Source organism: Corvus cornix, chromosome 1 (assembly GCF_000738735.6).
Source record: "Corvus cornix cornix isolate S_Up_H32 chromosome 1, ASM73873v5, whole genome shotgun sequence".
Lineage (NCBI taxonomy): Eukaryota > Metazoa > Chordata > Aves > Passeriformes > Corvidae > Corvus > Corvus cornix.
Genome location: NC_046332.1, coordinates 108,195,855 through 108,215,431, shown reverse-complemented (window position 1 = coordinate 108,215,431; position 19,577 = coordinate 108,195,855). Strand labels below are relative to the sequence as shown.

The following is a 19,577-nucleotide window of genomic DNA, read 5'->3' as shown; positions in this document are numbered from 1 at the left end:
ATTCAGTAATGTGGTTCTCGGATCAAAGTTGTATCATTCCCTGCCAACTCAAGATGTAGGCAAATGGTTTTATGTCTGCCCAAGATTCACAGTGGTGACAGGCCCAGTGTGATTTTTGTTTGGGGAAGGAAGGAAAAAAAAACCAGACGAGCAAAGGAAGTTGTCAGGCAATTCCTGTCTGTTAGAAGAATAAAGTACTGAAACCACCGTCTGGCCATGGTAGCAGTAACATAGTAATGTAGTTTAAAGATGAAATTCAGTCAGTTTAGAGATAAGATTATGTACCATGATGGCCACATGACAGGAAGATACTTCATGCCTCGTGTTCCTATGTGAATTTGTTCAATGCTGAATTTGTTTCTATATCTATTTACTCAAAGCGTATTTTAAAACCCTCTTCATACTTTTAATCTATGCCAGTCACAATTTCATGGAAAATTCTCCACAAATTGATTTTCTGGATCATCCTAAGCCATATGTCCACTTCAGACTCCCATTCCAAACTCTCTTACTATGATCATGTATGTGTTCAAAGTTTACTCCTTGTTCTGGCTTTCCTTTTCCATATTAAATACACAATAAATCTCAACTTTGAGGCATTTCACAACTTAATTGCATCACATTTTTTTCCTTCTGTGCATGGAATGTCCAACCCAAATACACACCACAGCAAGATACTGTAGTCCTACTAGAAGCCCCCTATCTAATAAAAAAAATTCTGGAAATCACTAAGCAACAAGAGAAAATTTGTTTATATTTCACAGTAAAATCAAATCTCCATTTGAACTCAGCTGGCATGTGCTAGCCTGTAAAGAGAGGGCTGTGGGACCAGTAAAAGTAGTATCTCCCTTGTGGGAACAGCAGAAGAAAAGACTAACTGGAAAACAAAACCATGACTTCTGCATGAAGAATAAATCCACTCCTTCAAATTGAATTTTTAGGTGGTTAGCGTGCCAATGTGCATGTTAATTTAAGGTAGTATTTAAAGTAATTTCTCAAGTGAGTTTTGGTTTAGTATCTTCCATGGATCTATTTTTACAAATTCTACGTGAGGTGAAGTTTGTTGGGACAGAAAGGTAGTCTTGCACTATTTTATGTCAAAAGTATTGTTGCTCCTAGGAGATTTAAAGACTCCATTTATACTTTGATATCAATCTAGACCTAATATAATTTTTAACTGCAGCTGTGCTCAGAGAGGAAGCATACAATCACTAAAGCAGAATGATTAAATGCTATTTCTACCAATGTTTCCTCCTTTTACACAAGATGAACATGACAGTGTTTTGTTTGTTTTTTTCATACTGGGTAAAATGTCTTTATCTTAAAAATATTTATGTACTGCAAAAAGGTACTTAACTTTTATGTATTTTAATTATCTTCTACCCCCCTATTGCCCTTTTTGAACAGGAGGCTTTGTTTCTGAAATTATATTTATCTCCAGAAGAAACTGCAAGTGACAGAGCAATCTGTTATGTGAGATCAGCTTTGTCATATCAGAGAATCATATCATATTATAGAATGCTTTCAGTTGGAAGGGACCCTAAAGATCTGTGCCTAATACTCACCACCATCTGATGGCTCTCTGGGCCATGAGATGTGTTCCTAATTATTTGTTGAACTGTCAAAACCGTCCCAAATGCTCCCATTCTTCTTCCAGGTGTTGCAGAGGCAAGGGATAAATCCTTTTTTTTTGAAGAATTGATCACTGATAAATGTTTTTCTCTGTCAATTTCCATCCTGTGCCAGGGTAACACCAGGCTATTTTTCAGAGACTTGGTCTCACTAATCCTACTTGCCTGCAGCTTCAGAATAGAACAAATGCCAGGATTCATACAATTGTACCTGCAGTCAAGGAATTTTAGTACTCAGGGACTGCTAAACTTGTCTTCACTGCTATCAGATGTCTGGTGGTTTGTGATCATCAAATATACAGTTATTATTTGCAGAACAGAGGATAACATTTTACTTCAAGAATTGCAGTAGATTTAATGATCAGAAATAAAGCTGAAGTAGGAAGCTCTTAACTGACTGTGGAGTTCAAGTTCAGGGATTAGAATCTGTTACTGGCAGGGACATTCCTTGAACCATCTGGGAATTTTATTTTGTCTTCTGCCTCTGGATCTGTATTTCTTTATAAAACTGAAGATTTCTGCACTTTCCATTATTTCAAAGTCACATTTTTTCTCCTGGAATGATTATTCAAATAGTATTATCAGGAATTGTTTTATCAAAATTATTCCTAAGAGTTTATAATTTGAAAATAGAATATTGGACTGAGATTAAGGTACTGTGTGATTCTTTTTCTTTTGCTTTCATTATTTATGAATACAAAAAATCGCAGTGGAGAAGGAAAAAAAGGGAATCATAAATATTAGCTCAGGCATGGAAATTTTTCTTATATGCATTTTTCGTTTCTGTATATGTAGATTTATATAGCACCTGGTTTTACCTTACATCCTTGTATTTTAGAAGTATAAATCCTTGTATAAATGAAGTCTATTTTTATAAAATAATTAAATTCATCCAGGGGTATAATTGTTGTTCAAGTTACTGTTTTTAGTAGATTTTCAGTTGTATGAAAATGATGCAACCTATAGTCACAAAGCAAACTGAAAGATAAAGCTCATTATTTTTTCCCCCAGGTCTTTCTGCTCTATTGTGTTTACTGTATTGCTGAAGAAGGAAAGTCAGCTGCAAAAGGAATATAAATATTAGAACATACAGTGCAATAAAGAAATGCAATCAAGCAGAGAGTGTGGCACAACCGAGAAAAAATATTGTCTGAAGCTTCTTGTTTTAGAACCTACAGTAGATACTGAATCACAGTTTCAATTTTCTAGACATTACCAATCTACATATATACATTTTGAGACATTACCTTACGAGTGGTTAACAAAAATTAAAATCAGTTTTACAGGAGTTGATGAAAGAATCCAGACTGTAGTAAGGAGGACTGTGGAGTAAAAAATTAGTTATAAAGTAAGTGCAGAGAGTTGGGGATTTTAATTTCGGTTTCTAAAGCTTTAACTGTAGAAAGTTGTACCTGTTGATTGGTAATTACATTCTACAACAAATTTGAGTCGATCAGAAAAGATTCTTTCTTACCATCAAATTTTCTGCTTGAATTTCCTTTATAATATCATCATTACAAGCTGGGACATAAATCTCACAGGTTTGAAGGTTGCATCCAGATAGGCCTTACATCCTCAGCTCAGCCAACAGACTTGTGGTACTCTCTCTTCACTGAGAGGCATTTATTTCATGTCTTCCAAAAACATCAGCTTGAAAAATTAGAATACTTATTGTGAAAATTATTGAATCTGTTCAGCTGTCAAATTAGGGTCTTAAAAATGGAAAAGTTTCTAAATTTTATATTTCTAAATTGTAGGGTGAATACTTTATGAACTCTCTGATGAGATATGGGAGTTTAAAACTCTCTTTTTCTGAGAGAAATTGCTGTTTATTCACTTGTTTAAACAACCATGTTTGCTGCCAATCCTGTTTTCACAAACTTAGCGGAAACTGAAAGTCGTATTACACATTTCTGTCTCTCAGGTTTGACTCAGATTCGACAGAGCTCCACAGCTGGATGACCCGCTCCGAGGCAGTGCTGCAGAGTCCTGAGTTTGCCATCTACCGAAAGGAAGGGAACATCTCAGACCTCAGAGAAAGAGTCAATGTAGGAGAAACTACTCATACATATGTCTGTTTGTATTAGCTTGTCAAAGTTCTTTCAAAGTCCAAGTTTAAATGAGTTCAAATGCAGACTGACAAGCATTGATTGTCCAGAATAAATTTAGAGGTGTTCACTGTTTCTGTGAATTTCACATTTTGGCACCAAAATTCCTACGCAGGCTGTCTGAATACATAGATTTTTGTTGTTGTTTTTGTTCATACATATTCATATTTAATTAAGGTATTCTAGATCCATGAAAGTCTTAGGTAAAGTTATACCAAAGGCTATATTTAATTTCTTAAATGTGTAACATCATTCTATACTGAGAGCTTAATTTGACGTTATACATGCATAAATCGGAGAACATGAAAAGTGTCACTGTAGTGGATGCTAAAGAAAATCGATATCTATTTCCTTTTACAGTGCTGTAAAATATATATGGCAATCACCAGTTTCCACAGAGATTTTATTGGGGTTTTTTCCCCTCTATTTTAGTACCATATCAGAACCAAAAACTTTTCTGCCAAAGTGAATAGTTCTGCCCTGCTTAAGAAGTAGCTATGTTTGTGTGTATGTGTGTGTGTCACAGACTGAATTACTGAATTTAGCCCTCAAAAACGAAACTGTTGCAAATTTTCTTCCTTATTTAATTTTTGTGGATCAATGAAAAAATGCCCATCTTTTCCAAGTAAAAGAAAAGGGAGTTTTTTATAATTAGCTCTGATAGTTGCATAGTATATTATGGAACGTCATTAAAAAATGTGCTGATACATACTCCTAGAACGCAAACAAATGGGACAAAGTTTCTGGATTGAATTTAGATTTGCTTCTGGTTTTTCTGATTGTCTGTTTTTCCATCATAAATCAGCTATTATAAGATGGAGGAACATGGAATTTTGTGATTTTAAGTGTGCATTTTTAAATTCCATGTTAAATCATAGGTTTCTTGCAATAATTTTAGTTATTAATATTATCATAGTATGAGTGCTAGAAATTGTCCATTCTAAGGGAATATCTTGAATTAATTTATGGCACAACTTCATTTTTATGTGAAATATACATACATATACATATATATGCAGACTGGATCAAACACACAGAGTAGATTTGATGGGTTCACATGCTTCCATACTGAGTTAATTGGATTCATCTAATACTTTAATAGCTATACAATTAATTTTCCAAGTGCTCCAACCTAAATTTTAAAAGAAACAAATAGAAAAAAAGAAACAAAATGCTCATCTTCCCTTCATATATTCACATTTTGACGAATGTATTCATTTCAAGGATGAAAATTAGCTCATCTTGACTAACAAATTACACTGGCTATCCACACTGTCAGGTTTCCTGCCTGTTCTACCTCATATTGTCTAAGACTTTATAAAAGCATTAAAGGATCCAGGAGCCAGGGTTCCCCTTCCTCCTTCTTTCCTTTCTTTGCTTTTGAGAAGGTGGTGGTTGCTGCAAGTAAAGGGGTGGAGGTGGCTGAACCACAGGACCTCCTTTGGTCCCAGCTGGAATTCTACTAGGTCTTGCCTTGCCTTTGCTGGAGCTGAGGAAGAACATTGGGGCTGGGAGGACACTACCTACCACATTTATCCAGGCCTCATTTCAGCTGGTGAAAACACACATAGTACTGGAGAAAAATGGGTGGAATTTGTCCAGTGCATGAGTTTTTAAAGTTTGAATTCAAGACACTAAAGATAGCAGGAGATATTCCAGATGTTCCTTTGATCTCCTTGGAAACTTAATAACTGAGTTGTTAAAAAACAAATTTCCAGCTTTTTTTTTTTCAGTAAAGTAGAGCAGAAAAGGGTCTGTTGTTTATCAAAAGAGCTCTGAGACAAACCAGTAATTCTACATAGATATAAGAAAAAGCAATGTGTATCCTTCATTCACATTGAAAATATTTTTAAAGACCAAGACCAGTTTTAATTTCACAGTGTCATTGCTTTTAAATGAACATTTTATAGAGCAAATAAAGTCAAATTTAGAAGTTTCTAGTAGCTCTAAGGGAGAAAACATTCTGTTACATGTATTAATTTGATAGTGCAAACTCTGAAAGATGGCACTTGACAAATGGCTACATGGATTCTGTGTTGAATGGTTTTCAGTTAGTGTAAGTCTTTGAACACACTTTTTTAAAAAGAAAAAAAAAAATCAAATTTTTACAAATTCCAGGTTTTAAAACTTGTCCTGACCTGACTTTTCCTGGTCTTGTGTCTGTCTCTATCCATAAAATGAGAGACAAAGCAGAAAGCACTCTTCAGTTCATTGATTTGAACAGTTTCATTGCTGCTTGCTAACACTTTTAGTTATTAGTTCTCTCAAAACGAGCCTCAAATCAATGGAAAATGAGGTAGTGTGTGTTTTAACATATTATAATCTCTAGTAAAATTGTAGAAGGCATATAAAAAAAGAATGAAATGCAGAAAGGGAAACATATGTGAGAGATAATTGAAATAGATTTTATTGTACTGTTGTGCTTTAAGCCCAGCTGGCAATTAAGCACCACTTGCTAAACACCACTTGCTCACTTCCCCCCACCCACCCCAGTGGAATGGGGAGAAGCAGAAATACAACTTGTAGGTTGAGACGTTGAGATAAGAGTAGGTCAATGACATAAAGTAAAATATAATAATAACAAATAATGATTTTGATAATAAAAAGAAAGAAACAAACAACAGGTAAGGGTTGCACAATACAATTGCTGACCTCATGCTGACCAAGGCGAGACCCCAACCCTGAACCCAGATAAGCCCCCTTCCAGATAACTCCCCCAGTTTATACACTGAGCACGTTGTTCTACGGTGTGGAATATCCCCCTGGCCAGTTTGGGTCACCTGTCGTGGTTATGTTCCCTCCCAGCTTTTTTTTTTTTTTTTTCGTGCATCACTGGCAGAGCATGAGACACACAAAAAAAGGCAGTCTTAGGATAAATAAAACGTAGCAAACCCAAAACATAATACTATCAATATTATTCCCAGAGTGAATCCAAAACACAGCACTGTCCCAGCTACTGAGAAGAAATTCACTGTATCCCAGCCGAAACCAGGACATGCACTGACATCCATAGTCATACCTCAGTGTTGTACTCATAAAAGCATGCGTGTGACCACCTACACGTGTGTGCAGAAATCCCATCTTGCCCTTGCTGGTTAATCATTTGGGGTTTTTCTCCCATATAACAACATATATTGGTATATCACAGGACACCTGTGCATTAAAACTGCCCTTTATTCCCTACCATAGCCAGTGCTGAGTCCTAGAGCCTTTTTATGATGACTTTCTTTTCTGCTGCTCTTTTGGGGACAGGTTACTAGTTCTGGGTTTTTTTTCTTGTGGCAGCTTGCTCTTGCCCATCATTTTTCATGGATGAGGGGTCACTTCCATAAGATTTAGCAGAAGTGCATCTGCTGCATGATGGGGGGACAGAGACATTGGAAATTAAATCCACAAGGAAATTTCTTTTGCCATCATTGGTGATTCACAAAGTGAAAAAGCTTGCTCCCATCTCAGCGCAGAGGGGTTCTGGGGGAGACAGAGCCAAGAGCAGGCTGTATGAAAAGCAGTGACAGCTTTACTAAGCCAGCTGTTCTTCAGATCCTGGCAGGAAATTAGCCTTTGGCAGATGTATTATGTAGCTTGAATATATTAGACATGTGAAAAAAGTCCATTCCTATGTCTGGGGAGAAGAAAATATTTGTATCCCTTCCCTGATACAGAAGAAGGATATTTACCTTACTTGGGCAGGCAGACTGCAAAGCCGTAAGAATAGAAGTTTCATTGTTGAACAACCATACTCCTAAATAATGGAGACATCCATACATTAATGCTGTAAATATTGTTATGCTTCATCCCACCATAAATATTCTACAGTTAGCGGGTGTATTTTACTAAAATCAGACCTAAGAATGACTCAGGACTTCTTTGTTTTTCCTAAGCTATAATGGGCTTTCAGTATTGCAAGTTCGAATATATGAAGGTTCAGGTGCAAAAAAACCTCCACAATTTCAGGTGTTAAATCCTGCTTAGTAAGTTGGATTTGAGACCATCCAACATGAAAATGGAAATAAAACTCCCTGAAAGGAGTTTTGGTTAGCCAAGAAGAAGCACCTAGAAATTCAGAATCAAAGATAAACACGAGGAACAGATGTAAGGGAAAATGTCAGCTATCCTAGACAATTAAATTTGTTCTCTTGGCATTCTCAGAAGCCCCATTCTAATATGTTTGTTTTGTTTTAGTGACCTTTTCCAGGCATGCTTTCTTGGGCCTGGATATTTGGGAGCTGAATCACTGTCAGAGGTGGTGATGCTAATGTTGTCCTCTCTGCCCTCAGGGGTGATGGGTCACCATCACAGGAGGTCGGAGTACTGCTACCCTGCATCCTTTCACAGAGCTCTCAAAGTAGGATGTTGATTTGATATATGAATAACATCCAAATTTCTCCAGCCATCAGTATTCTCTAGATTATGAAGTCACTAACTACCAAAAAATTCTCAAGGTCAAATAAAATGTTTAGGTTTGTAAAAATAACCTCTTTGCCTTTAGCTAGCATTTAGCTAAAGATGAATTTATAATGTTTTTCAATCAATTAAAACTAGACTATAATACAGTTGCACTGTCTCTTACAAAGCAGTCCAAAGGAGAATTAATCTCTGCTTGGACAAAAGCCTGTAAAGTTAACCTTTCCCTCTAATATTGGTACCTTTTTTTTTCTGAAAAATATTTTACAGAAAACAAAAAGAGTTGAAAAAAAGGGAAGTTATATATTTGGAAATATTTCGAAGTGGCTTAGGCACTATTGTCAAAAAGTGTCTATTACTATGTACAGAAATTAAGTTTCAAAACTTCACAAATCCCTTCAGAATGATCCCATTCTACTTGTGTCATAAATGAACCTGGATCCGGAGTATGGTTCCCTTCAGTAACGGAAAAAATGAGGAAACAGCCAAAGAGATGGATAGATGAGAGCTGTCTCCAGGACTACTCCCTTCATTTCAAAGCATTTTACACAGGGTTATGGAAATACATCTTCTGAGGGTCTTAAAAATCCAAGACACAGTTTGCAGGTTTGGCAATGGCAGACCAGGCAGCCTAATGTCAGGACCATTGGTCAGTGTTTTGGGTAACTAAAGTGAATTTTCTCATTTCTCCCCATATCACATCATTTGTCTTTGAATGGGAAACCAAGAGTTCAGTCTCTCTTCCTTTGGTTAGCACTGTGCTTTCTGTGTGTAAGCATTTGTCTTCCTGTAACCAGTATTAGACCTTCATTTTCGTAATATATGCCAATTACATAAAAATGAATGGAGAAAAATAGTTGACAGAAAGCTTGATACATGTGAAATCTTTTGTTTAAGGACTCCACACACAGTGCTTATATTTTCTACCAGGATCTGGGAATTTGAAACTTTCAGGAGAGAGGTGGACATTTCTCCATGTTTTCCTGCACACACAGCATATCACGGGGCAGTGAAGGGTTGACTTCCACAAGCTTTTAAGTCCTATCATTTTTATATTTTAAAAAAATAAGTTTTAGCATATTTTGTGAAGTTTTTTTAAATGATTCATTTCTGCTCACTACAGTTATACATGTGATAATTACACACCTGGCATTACAGAAGGAGTAGAATCATATTCAGTATATTTTAGTGTTTTAATGATTCCTTTGAGTTCCCAGTATTTATTCTTATGTTAATTTTACCTGGCATTATAGACAGAGTAGTATTAATTAAGATTCTGTAAGAGATTTTGGAACTCTGCAGAGAGTTGATTTACTTTTTAAATTTGGAAAATATTTAAATTGTTCTGTGGAATGGTACAAGATTTTATTGACCTACAAAAATGACAGATTATTCATACAGTCATCTTTAACTTACTTGGATTAAACTTCATAATATTTCAATGGTAATTTAGTGATATATTAATGATATATTTATAAAATTGAAAATATTTTCATCCTTGATTTTTCTTGAAATATATTTTCTTTATATATTTTATTTATCCAAAATTGTTTTAGTGAAAGCATTAAAAAGAATCTTTGAGATATTGTTAGAAAGCCTGCTGTTTAACCATTTCTGTATGCACAAATGAATAGCAGTTATAAGTAGGCAGAGGAAAAGTATGAATTTAATCAAAAATTTCTCTTTCAAGTTTCTGTGCCTTCCTCACCTATGAAGTCTTCCAGGGAGCTGCTTCATATTAAACTGAGCAAGTTTTAAACATCACATTTTAAAAGTTATTTTAAGAGAATTTATTCAAAGATGTTCATAGTCATTCCATATGGGTATAACAATCTATTTGAAAAATAGTATTTCCAAGCGTTAAGTGTATAAGGTTATTTTACTAAATGCATTCTTAGATACTTGCTTGAGCTTTCTTCTCAGTTTAAGGAACCTTTTAAAAGTCTTGCAGCATCTACCTTTGCTGTGGAAATAAACAGAGTGATGGGGAAGCCCAGTGAGGTCAGCCAGGGCCGTGTGTCATGTTTCCATATACATCATGTAGGATTTGAGGGGATATATCCTCTTGTATGTGTGTATCTGCTGCAGGAAAGTGAGGGGCTTGATTTATGGGACACTGTGTTGGTCAGGATCTCTGGGAGGTATATAGTCTGTTTTATTTGTGGTGTCAAACTGGACTCTGGCCCCTCGCTGCCTCTTTGAGCTTCTAAATTGCACCTAAATTATGCAACTAATTTAGTTTAAAATCAATGAAGTGACTTCATGATGTTAATTACAAGACAGCATTGATGGGCTGTTGGATCTAAAATAAATTTACTTTCCACCAGTATTTTTACTGATCCTAAATGATAATTAAATTTAGATTCCTACTATATCCTGTAATTTTAGCAGCTGGCCTTTAGTAGACCTTACTAGCTAGCCTGAGTGCTGGCCTGAACATTGGTGAGCAATTTTTGTGTGCAGAAAGGTGAATCAAGAGTATTAAATACTATGAATAATGAGAATCCTGTATTAAATCTTCAGTTAAGTTTTCTTCTTAATATCCCATTTATGGATGTCTGCTGCATATGGTCTTATATATGCATTTTACAGTTGTTTTTTTGTTTTCAAACAAAATAGTAACATAAGCAATCAAATTTTATGTGGGTTCGATACTGTAGAATGCTGTGAATCTCTGTGATTTGGGGAGAATGGTCAATTTTTGCTTTTACCATGAAAATGAGCATATCTATTCTTCCACATGGAATTTCTGTTGAACAAATATTTTCTTTCTGAAATACTGTGCTTTGAATAGCTCTTAATTTCTGTGTTTTTTGTTTGTGTGTAAAGTACTGATGTGTGTCATTTGTCAACTCCATTGTGTTCTCACTCTCAGTTTTTATATTTGACTGACTCCCTTCCTGGTGGTTTGTGGTACCTGCTGCTTTCATTGCAAATGGGGGGACAGGCAGGGCAATATGACAGGTTAAAAGGTCTCAAGAAATCAGAAGACATCATTGGGATTAATTACTTTCTTATTCAAAATCCCTCTGTTGAAGCACTCACCTTTCCTGTCATGCTGCAGGCCATCCAGCGAGAAAAGCCTGACAAGTACAGAAAACTGCAAGATGCCAGCAGATCAGCTGAAGCCCTGGTGGAACAGATGGTGAATGGTAATTACATGGGAGTTGCTTTAGATAATCTTCTTAGGGATTTGATAAACGAACACGTTCATATTTATCACAAGAATTATATTAGCACATACTGTCTAAATGGAACGGTAAAGTGATATTGCCTTATATTTCTTTTATTATTTCTGAATGTTCAACCTGTTAATTAGAAAAGAGAAAAAAAAGTATTGTCACTTTAGTACCATGCAAAGAAATGTGTATGAAACTCACAATAATGAATTGTATATTAGCAATCTGTTCTGTGCAGAGGCTTAAGTTGTAATCTTATTTTCTGAGTACTCTAAGCTTCGAAGTATATTAACACATCTGAGTTAGAGAGCTCTGAAGGCATTACTTTAACCACCTAGGGAAAAAATACTTCCTGACTTTTAATATACAATGTATGTTTTGTAATATATGTATTGCTGTAAGGTTCTGCATCATAGAAAATATAACATTTTATTGGGATTTGGAAGAGATTTTTGGCATTTAGTTTTTTGAAGATAATAATTTACAAAACTTATACTACTCTTAAACAAAGAAAAATAGCTGCCAGGGTTTTTTTTTGTTTGTTTGATTGCTTTCCAAAGAAATTATTACATTATGCCATTCTTTTGAACTTTTAAATAGGGGAAAAACAAAACCCAAAGAAAGGTAAATTAAAGTAAAATTTTAAGTCATGCCATTGTCCTTAATATTAAATAACGTCTTGCCTTGCAATAAAATATTAAACGTGGGCCTATGTCTGTCATACTGATATGATTACCAGAAGTACAGATGCTGAATACACTGATATTTGGAACCTATATTTTCTTTTGAATTGCTACAGTGAATAACCAATAATTAAATTGCTAAAAGTGAAATGCTTTAAGTCTGAGGTACTAACTGGCCAAGCTGAAGAAATTTGATGGAATCCTAAGATGATTTTTCTTAAGTATGAAGGTGTAATATTTTAAAATAGACCATGTTTAATGTCTGGGACTTTTTTTTTTTTTTTTTTTTTAATGTTTTCTGTCTGGGATAACTGGTTGTACATGTGTTTTAGGGCAGCATCTTAAATTTGTGTGCTGACACATTGAGGTTCCTATTTTGGGCAGAATCTGTCTAGGGCATATTTATCCATGCCCCACTCTTCGATTTGCCAAATGCAGACCTGGACCTCAAGAATTCCAGTTTAGTTTCTTTGGATTATGTAATACTTTATGATAACTAACTTTGCTGTTAGATTCAGAACTCACTACCATCTTAAATAATGCTTTCCCTGCACTGTGGTGCCTACCATGTAATGTATCAAGTAGACTACCATTCTGACTTAATTGTTCTCATGGGGTTTTAACTCAAGACTCTCTTTTCCTCTCCCTCAGTCCATGGGTCCATTCTTATTCATGGTTTGCAGATGTTGTGATCTCCACTGTGGCTAGATGGGCATATAAATATTTCCAATGTTTCTCAAATCACACCTCTTTTTTTAGGAAGCACATCTTCCAGCTGGGTGGCAGGCACAGGGTAGACTAAGCCAGCATGACTTTATCTAAAGTTCAACTTTGCCAACAGCTCTGAGATCTGTGTCACATATTATATTTTGGTAGCCTTGGTAGCAAAAACATTCTGGCATGGCTGACAGGTTAATTGACTGTGACAATGAAGATCTCTTATTATCATGGTTTTAGGGAGGAAACAATCCCTTTGGAAAGAGAAACAGTTCCTCTTGACTTGAATCCTTCAACTGCTCCACTAATGTAAAAGCAATTTGAAGAATAGTGTTTGGAATAGTTAATTAATGCAGTAATTACCAGCAGTAGAGAGTAGAATTAAATAATTAACATTAGTTGGTGAGAACTATGAGATGATTTTAACAAAGAATTGGCAAATGGAATATCTTGGAAAGTGCTCAAAATTACTCCCTGAGGGTAGAGGAAGTTAACTGCCATTGTAAAGCCATTGTACTTTTGAATATGGCATATTTTCTATTTGTCCTTTCTTCCAGTAATTATGATCTGATTGCAATTAATGGTTGCAATTTAGTTCAAATGAAATTGAACTAAAAGTTAAGTAAAAATATTAATTTAACTTTAAAACTTCATCTCAAACTGTAGCAGAGTTATGCAGTTTTATATTTTCCACAGTAATTCAACTAAGTTTCTATAGTGTTTGTGTCTTGTGTAAATTTTTTTTTTTTTTGGTTGTTGTATTCACTAAGAACAAGAAGAAAGATTTGCTAAATCTCAAAAATAACATTCAGTGGAGCAGCCTAACTATTCCTTCATACCTTCCTGTTCCCATGCTGGAACTCTTTTCCATAGTTGGGAAGGAAATGGAATTAATTCATGTGCCTGTATGGATTTGTGGGAGATTTGCAGTTTAATATCTAGTGAAGGGAAGATGTACTATGGTATTTTAATGAAAAACTTTCTAACTACCACAATTTACAGATCAAATGATGATGCTCCCATTGTTACTCTTTAGGGAAACGAGTCAGTGATTGAACTGATGATTGTCATGCATTTGCAGTATAATCTGTAATTAGAAGACTACAGAAGGCAAACAGATTTAAGGCATAGATCAATTCAGAAGTCAAGTGATGACAATTTTAATTGTATTGTTAATTTTTACTTATTGTGCGTCAATTAGATCTGGACTAATAATGATTAGACTCTTTAAGATTCCAGTTATGCTGGCACTGAATTCCTGGCTTTACTTAATATATAAAATACTCTTTCTCTTTGCTCACAAACAAAATTCTTTACGTAACAGATGAAGAGCATGAAAAGATGAAACCTCTGGTGGATTATAAGAGCAAGTTCAGAATGCTGGTGAACTCCATTGTTGTATCATTTCTATTTATTTTCTTTCTTTTGTTTTTTCTGTGATAGGTAGGAGAGAGAATAAGTTAAAGAAAACAGGATTCTGCAGAGAATTGGATTGGTTTATTTAGGGTTTAATTTATTTGTTCCTTAGCAGAGGAAAGTATTCTGAGGAAACATATTTACACAGGGCACTCTTCTAGCCTTATGTAAACATTGTCAGCCACTGTCAGCAAAAGTATTTTGCACTGGAAAGAACTGCCCTTTCCCACAGCACAGCTGTTCTTGTATTTGTAGATAGGGCGTCTGGACATTGCCATTTGAAGGGCTTTTCCCATCACAAACGAAATTGTGGATGCCTCTTTACCCAACCACCTACATGGGCTGTGCTCTGTCTCTACTTGCTCATGCTTTCAAAGTCTGATGATTGCAATCAGTGAAAACTTACATATTCAGTTTGCCAGTGTTTCTAGGAAAAAAAAATCTGTTTTGTTTTTCTTTACTAAATTATATTCTAAAATAGAGTAACAAATCTGTTGATGCATAAGTGAAGCAGTTTAGCAGTTTGAGTGGCCACTTGGCTACTATAGTAGTTTAGAATAAAATAAACAGGGTATCGAAATGAATAATCAGAGATTTTTGATAGGAAGCATTAAAGTGAATACAAATCAATTTGTTGCAATAAAACATGTAATTTTGAAGTGCCACCATTCTGTGGAAGAAATACATTATCTTGTAAGTTACACAAGAGTCAAAAGCTACAAAAAACAGATGATGTTACATTATTCTATCACAGAACCATAGCAAATGACAGATGCACTTAACAAGATATACTTCATATTGAGAGGCAATTCCAAAGCACTTGCATGTAAGGTGCTTCACAATTAAAAATATTCAGGCACAATTTGTTATGTGCAGTATACAAGGTAATAAAATTAATAAATGCACTTCAGATAATGATCTGTTTCCTCTGGGTACAGTATATTTATACAATGAGTATACCAGAAGCTTTTAGAATGTGAAACTATTCATAAAATAATGTTTTACCAGAAAATGGGTTTTATATTGTTTCTTTGCCTGCTTGTAAACTTTTGGCATGTCTTAGTAAAGTTGCTTAAGTTAATGAAGAAATCAGTAGTTACTGCAGAAGAAAGTTTCAAACAGGACAAGGAATAATGGAGTTTATTAAGGAGCAATAAAGTAAAACACAGGAAGTTCCATCCCAGCAAGAGGAAGAATTTCTTTACACTGAGGGTGGCAGAGCACTGGGGCTGCTGCCCAGGGAGGTCATGGAGTCTCCCTCTCTGGAGACGTTCAAACCCCACCTGGATGTGTTCCTGTGTCACCTGCTCTGGGTGACCCTGCCTTGGCAGGGGGGTTGGACTGGGTGATCTCCAGATGTTCCTTCCAACCCTAACAATTCCATGAGTCTGTGAAATTCTTAATTTTCACCAATGGGTCAAAATTCCCAAATGATCTCAAGTGCAAATAGCAGCCATTTTATTACATCCTTCTGGAAATTATGTGCTGGCATCTGATGGATGATTTTGAGTTACCTGAATGGACTGAGAAATAAGAGTTTTAAAACCAGATGCTATGGAGATTTTATCTTCCTTTCAGTAGGATACTGTGCTGCCTAATGGAGGTGCATCTCTGCAATATTTTACCAAACATGACTCTGCATAAACCAGTTTTGTACTGTCCACTTCAGTAACATGAAGAGCAAAAACATTTCTTTATCTGTGCATATATGGAATCACATTTAGACTCAAGGGTTAGAAGAATTAAAGAAAAACTGAATAATAGTAGCTATTTTCACATATTTAAATGTGTCATGTTAAGAGGGACCTATGAGCAAAATAAGGAAAGAAGATCTGGTGAATCTAGATTTTCATCTGAAATACGGTCCTCTCTGAATCCTTAAAGAAAATATTGCAGTGAAAACTATTATTATGTGTGGAGAATTCATGACTGCACTTCTCCTGGTAATCATAATCTCACCTAAGGGTACTTTGGAGACTGTGGCAGCTGAAAAGAGAGAAAAGGAGGAATAAATAAAGTGATCTTTTTATATCTAGTCTGCCAAACTCACAGACAATGTCTTCCAGGTTCAGAGATAATAATGAACACAGTGGCAGATAATCTGCTCTTTCTTATGAATATACAGCATTTTTATAACCAACTCACAACAGAAACAATTGTTGAAATACAGCACAGTTAAAGTCTTATTGTCTATACACATTTGTTCTTGCTGTTGTTAAGATTCAGTATCTGTGTGCCTGGTTGTCTGTTCAGGTGTGTTGTGCCATTCAGGTTTATGCTGCCTCTTCACATGCTCATTAGACATTACACTTCTAGAAAATGTAGTTATGCTACCACATCTCGAGATGCACACACACACTCACAAAAGACAAGACCACTTTTGGATTTTATTAAGATGTGTCAAAATACTTTTTTACCTCTTCTTGCTTCAATGTTCATTTTATTTCCTTGCCCAGTCCTTAAACTGTGCTCTTCAGTTTTTTGAGTGTTACGTGGATGTGGCGCTGCTCCAACCATCACAGTTGCCATTATCTCCCAACAGTACTGGGCTATTTTTCCAATAGTTTTGCTTTTTGAAATGCTGTACAATTTGCTTGGTTGGGGCATTATCCCAGGGAAAAAGCATATCCAGAGAAATGCTATCAGGTACTGCACAGTCTGTTTCCAAGTGGGCTGTTTCCAAGCGACTCTGAATGAAATAGCCCTGAGCTGGATCCAGAACAGGATTTGCCAGAGCACTGTGGTGCTCCACAACACACATGATCCCAGATTACCATTTAGTGTGGTTTACCATAGAACATGCGTTATAGAATATAGAAATATAGCAATACAGAATATTTAATATAAAAAAAAATCTAGTATGTTTTATTTAAGGCACTTAGCTGTAATTAGGAGTATATTTCCTAAGTCCTACCTTCCAAAATTACTATGAAGTTTACTACTTTTTAATCCTGTTAAAGAATTTTTCCTGCAGGTTTGGAGTGCAGATTGCAAACCAGAAAACCCATTTTTGATACTGTATCAAAGATGGCATAAGTGGAGCACAGAAGGGTTTTGTCTCATTTGCTTTTAAACTTGCTTTAAAAAAATACTCTTATTTTTATTATTGTGATAAAAACATGGCTTCTGTTTAACTGGTTGGCTATCATATGACTATGTGGTGATGTTATTAAAAGTGTTCTTAAGCATATGGCATTGCTCAATGATTTGAGAGTTTTACTAATTTTGAAATAATATTGGTCCTATTGCTATATGTATCATTACATGTCATTACAATTAAAAAACTGTTAGGGACTACATTTAAACTTCCACTAAAAAATAAATGAGATGATTAAGTTAATATTATTTGGAAGTCAACCTGAGTTCAAGTTACAGAATGATTCTGAATTATGTTACTGTAAGACACATTTTCTTATCTTTCATATGTATTGATTTGCTTTCTTCACAGAAAGTGAAGAAAGTTCCTTTTACTTTTTAACTGTTCTAACTTCGTTGTCTGTAAGAACTAAAGTCAGTTTTGTTTTATGAACTTTAATATAAGCATAATTATTGAACAACAGACAGAAATAGGCAAACTACTTAATTGAAACCAAACTCTTTGAAAATAACCATAGAGAAGCACCACCTATGGTTTCTTGGGTCTCTTCTTACTGTCTCCTCATGGTTATTTTTGGACACACAAGACTGGCCCAGATGGAGGTTTGATCTGATATTTTGTTTATTCCTTAGTGTTTATAGTATTTTTAAAATAACATGTAATGCAAAATTTAAGGGGTGGATCATCAGAAACCTCTAAATAACTGTGGAATATAGTTCTCATTAATTGTAATCATTCTTTTTATAGAAGTAAAGCCAGCAACAGTCTTGTACATTAAAATCTAATTACAGTCCAGGCATAGTTTTCAAAATCCAGCTGTCAGGCATTTTCTTGTTTCTTTTAGCAATTTTAATTAGCTTTATGTATTGCATCTCTACTTTCTGCTTTATTCCCATTCTTGTACTTTAATGTAGTTTATAATTCATTCCCACAGCAACAAAAGTACCCAGGCAGCAACTTTAAATATTTTTGATATACTTTCCCCACTAATGTGTAACATCTGTAGATTCAGAACTGTTATTTGGTGATAAATCATTAACTGGATTTATGAGCTCTCAAATAGAGGAATTGAATTGTTAAACTATCCTACTTTTTTTCCTTTTCTTTGTAACTTGTTTATCTTTAAGCGTCTTCTTCTCTTGTTTTTCTAGAGGGTCTAAATCCTGACAACATTAGACAAGCTTCAGAGCAGCTGAAGAGCCGCTGGATTGAGTTCTGTCAGTTGCTGAGTGAAAGACTGACATGGCTGGAGTACCAAAATAACATCATTGACTTCTACTCCCAGCTGCAGCAACTGGAGCAGACAGCAATTACTGCAGAAAACTGGTTGAAAGCACAACCCAAACCAGCAACAGATCCTGCTACAGTAAAAACCCAGTTAGAAAGATGCAAGGTTAGAGATTCTTCTTCAAGTTTTTTTTGTGATATTGCACTTCATAGGTGTTCCAAAGGTGGGACAGGTTATGACCTACACTATTTCAGTATAAAAATGGTAAATGACTCCTTGGATTTACAAAGTAATTATTGAAAATATTTGTTCAAGGAAAGCAAAGACTAGTAAAGAAATAAAGAGGCAATAGAGCCTAGGATATGGGTCTTCAAAACTCTGCCCCAAATATTTAATTAAGATACTTAGACACTTATAGGGAACTATGGCCCTAAAGCCTTTGTAATATTTAATTTTCATGTAAAAATCTGTGTCTTTTGTTCCTCATTAAGAAAATGTTGCTCATCACCTCTGCTAAGGATCTGTGCCAGAACATTGTTTTCAAGTCCAAAATTCTGTCATTGCAGACCACTTTACTACTTACATACCCTGTGTTCTGTTGGAGTGTGGGTTGAGTAGTCAAATGGAGGAATATTCTTCTGTCACAATGTGAGGGAATCACAATAGTTGTACAAAAACCGTCACACCAATTCACTTATAATTCTCCCTAATTGTTTTTATTTGTGTGCTTCACAATCATAGAAATTTGCTTCTCTCTCTTACTGCAGACAACTCTGTGGATGGGGAGTTTACAAACCAATATTGATTGACAGGAATATATTGAGGTGTAGTATTGCATTATAAATTGCATGACATACCTGTAGAAGTTTGACTTTAGGAAATCTCTGACTCCAGATGCTCTCAAACAGAAAGTATTTGAAACCCAAACTGAGATCTATGCTATTACTTCAATTTTCAGGCATTTCCAAGCTGGCATTGTACCTACAGTGGTCTCTGTTCTCATGCAGAAAACTTTTCCTTGAATAGCTCTGCAATGAACTGTACATTTGGCTTACTTTGCTCATTTATTTTTATCCAGCAGTTGTACGTGTCACAGTGTATACAAGGTATAACA

General features: G+C 35.3%; 1 protein-coding gene across 8 annotated transcripts in view; it reads left to right on the top strand.

Annotated features, from left to right (window-relative positions):
- The window catches only part of DMD (dystrophin), a 1,178,400-nt gene that overhangs the window by 488,162 nt on the left and 670,661 nt on the right, over positions 1-19,577 (top strand). For all 8 annotated transcript variants that reach the window (XM_010394528.4, XM_019282745.3, XM_039551931.1 and 5 more), the window contains 3 exons: positions 3,556-3,679; positions 11,208-11,295; positions 18,387-18,628. In XM_010394528.4, the coding sequence (XP_010392830.2) occupies positions 3,556-3,679; positions 11,208-11,295; positions 18,387-18,628 (454 nt within the window). The remainder of the gene's footprint in view (positions 1-3,555; positions 3,680-11,207; positions 11,296-18,386; positions 18,629-19,577) is intronic.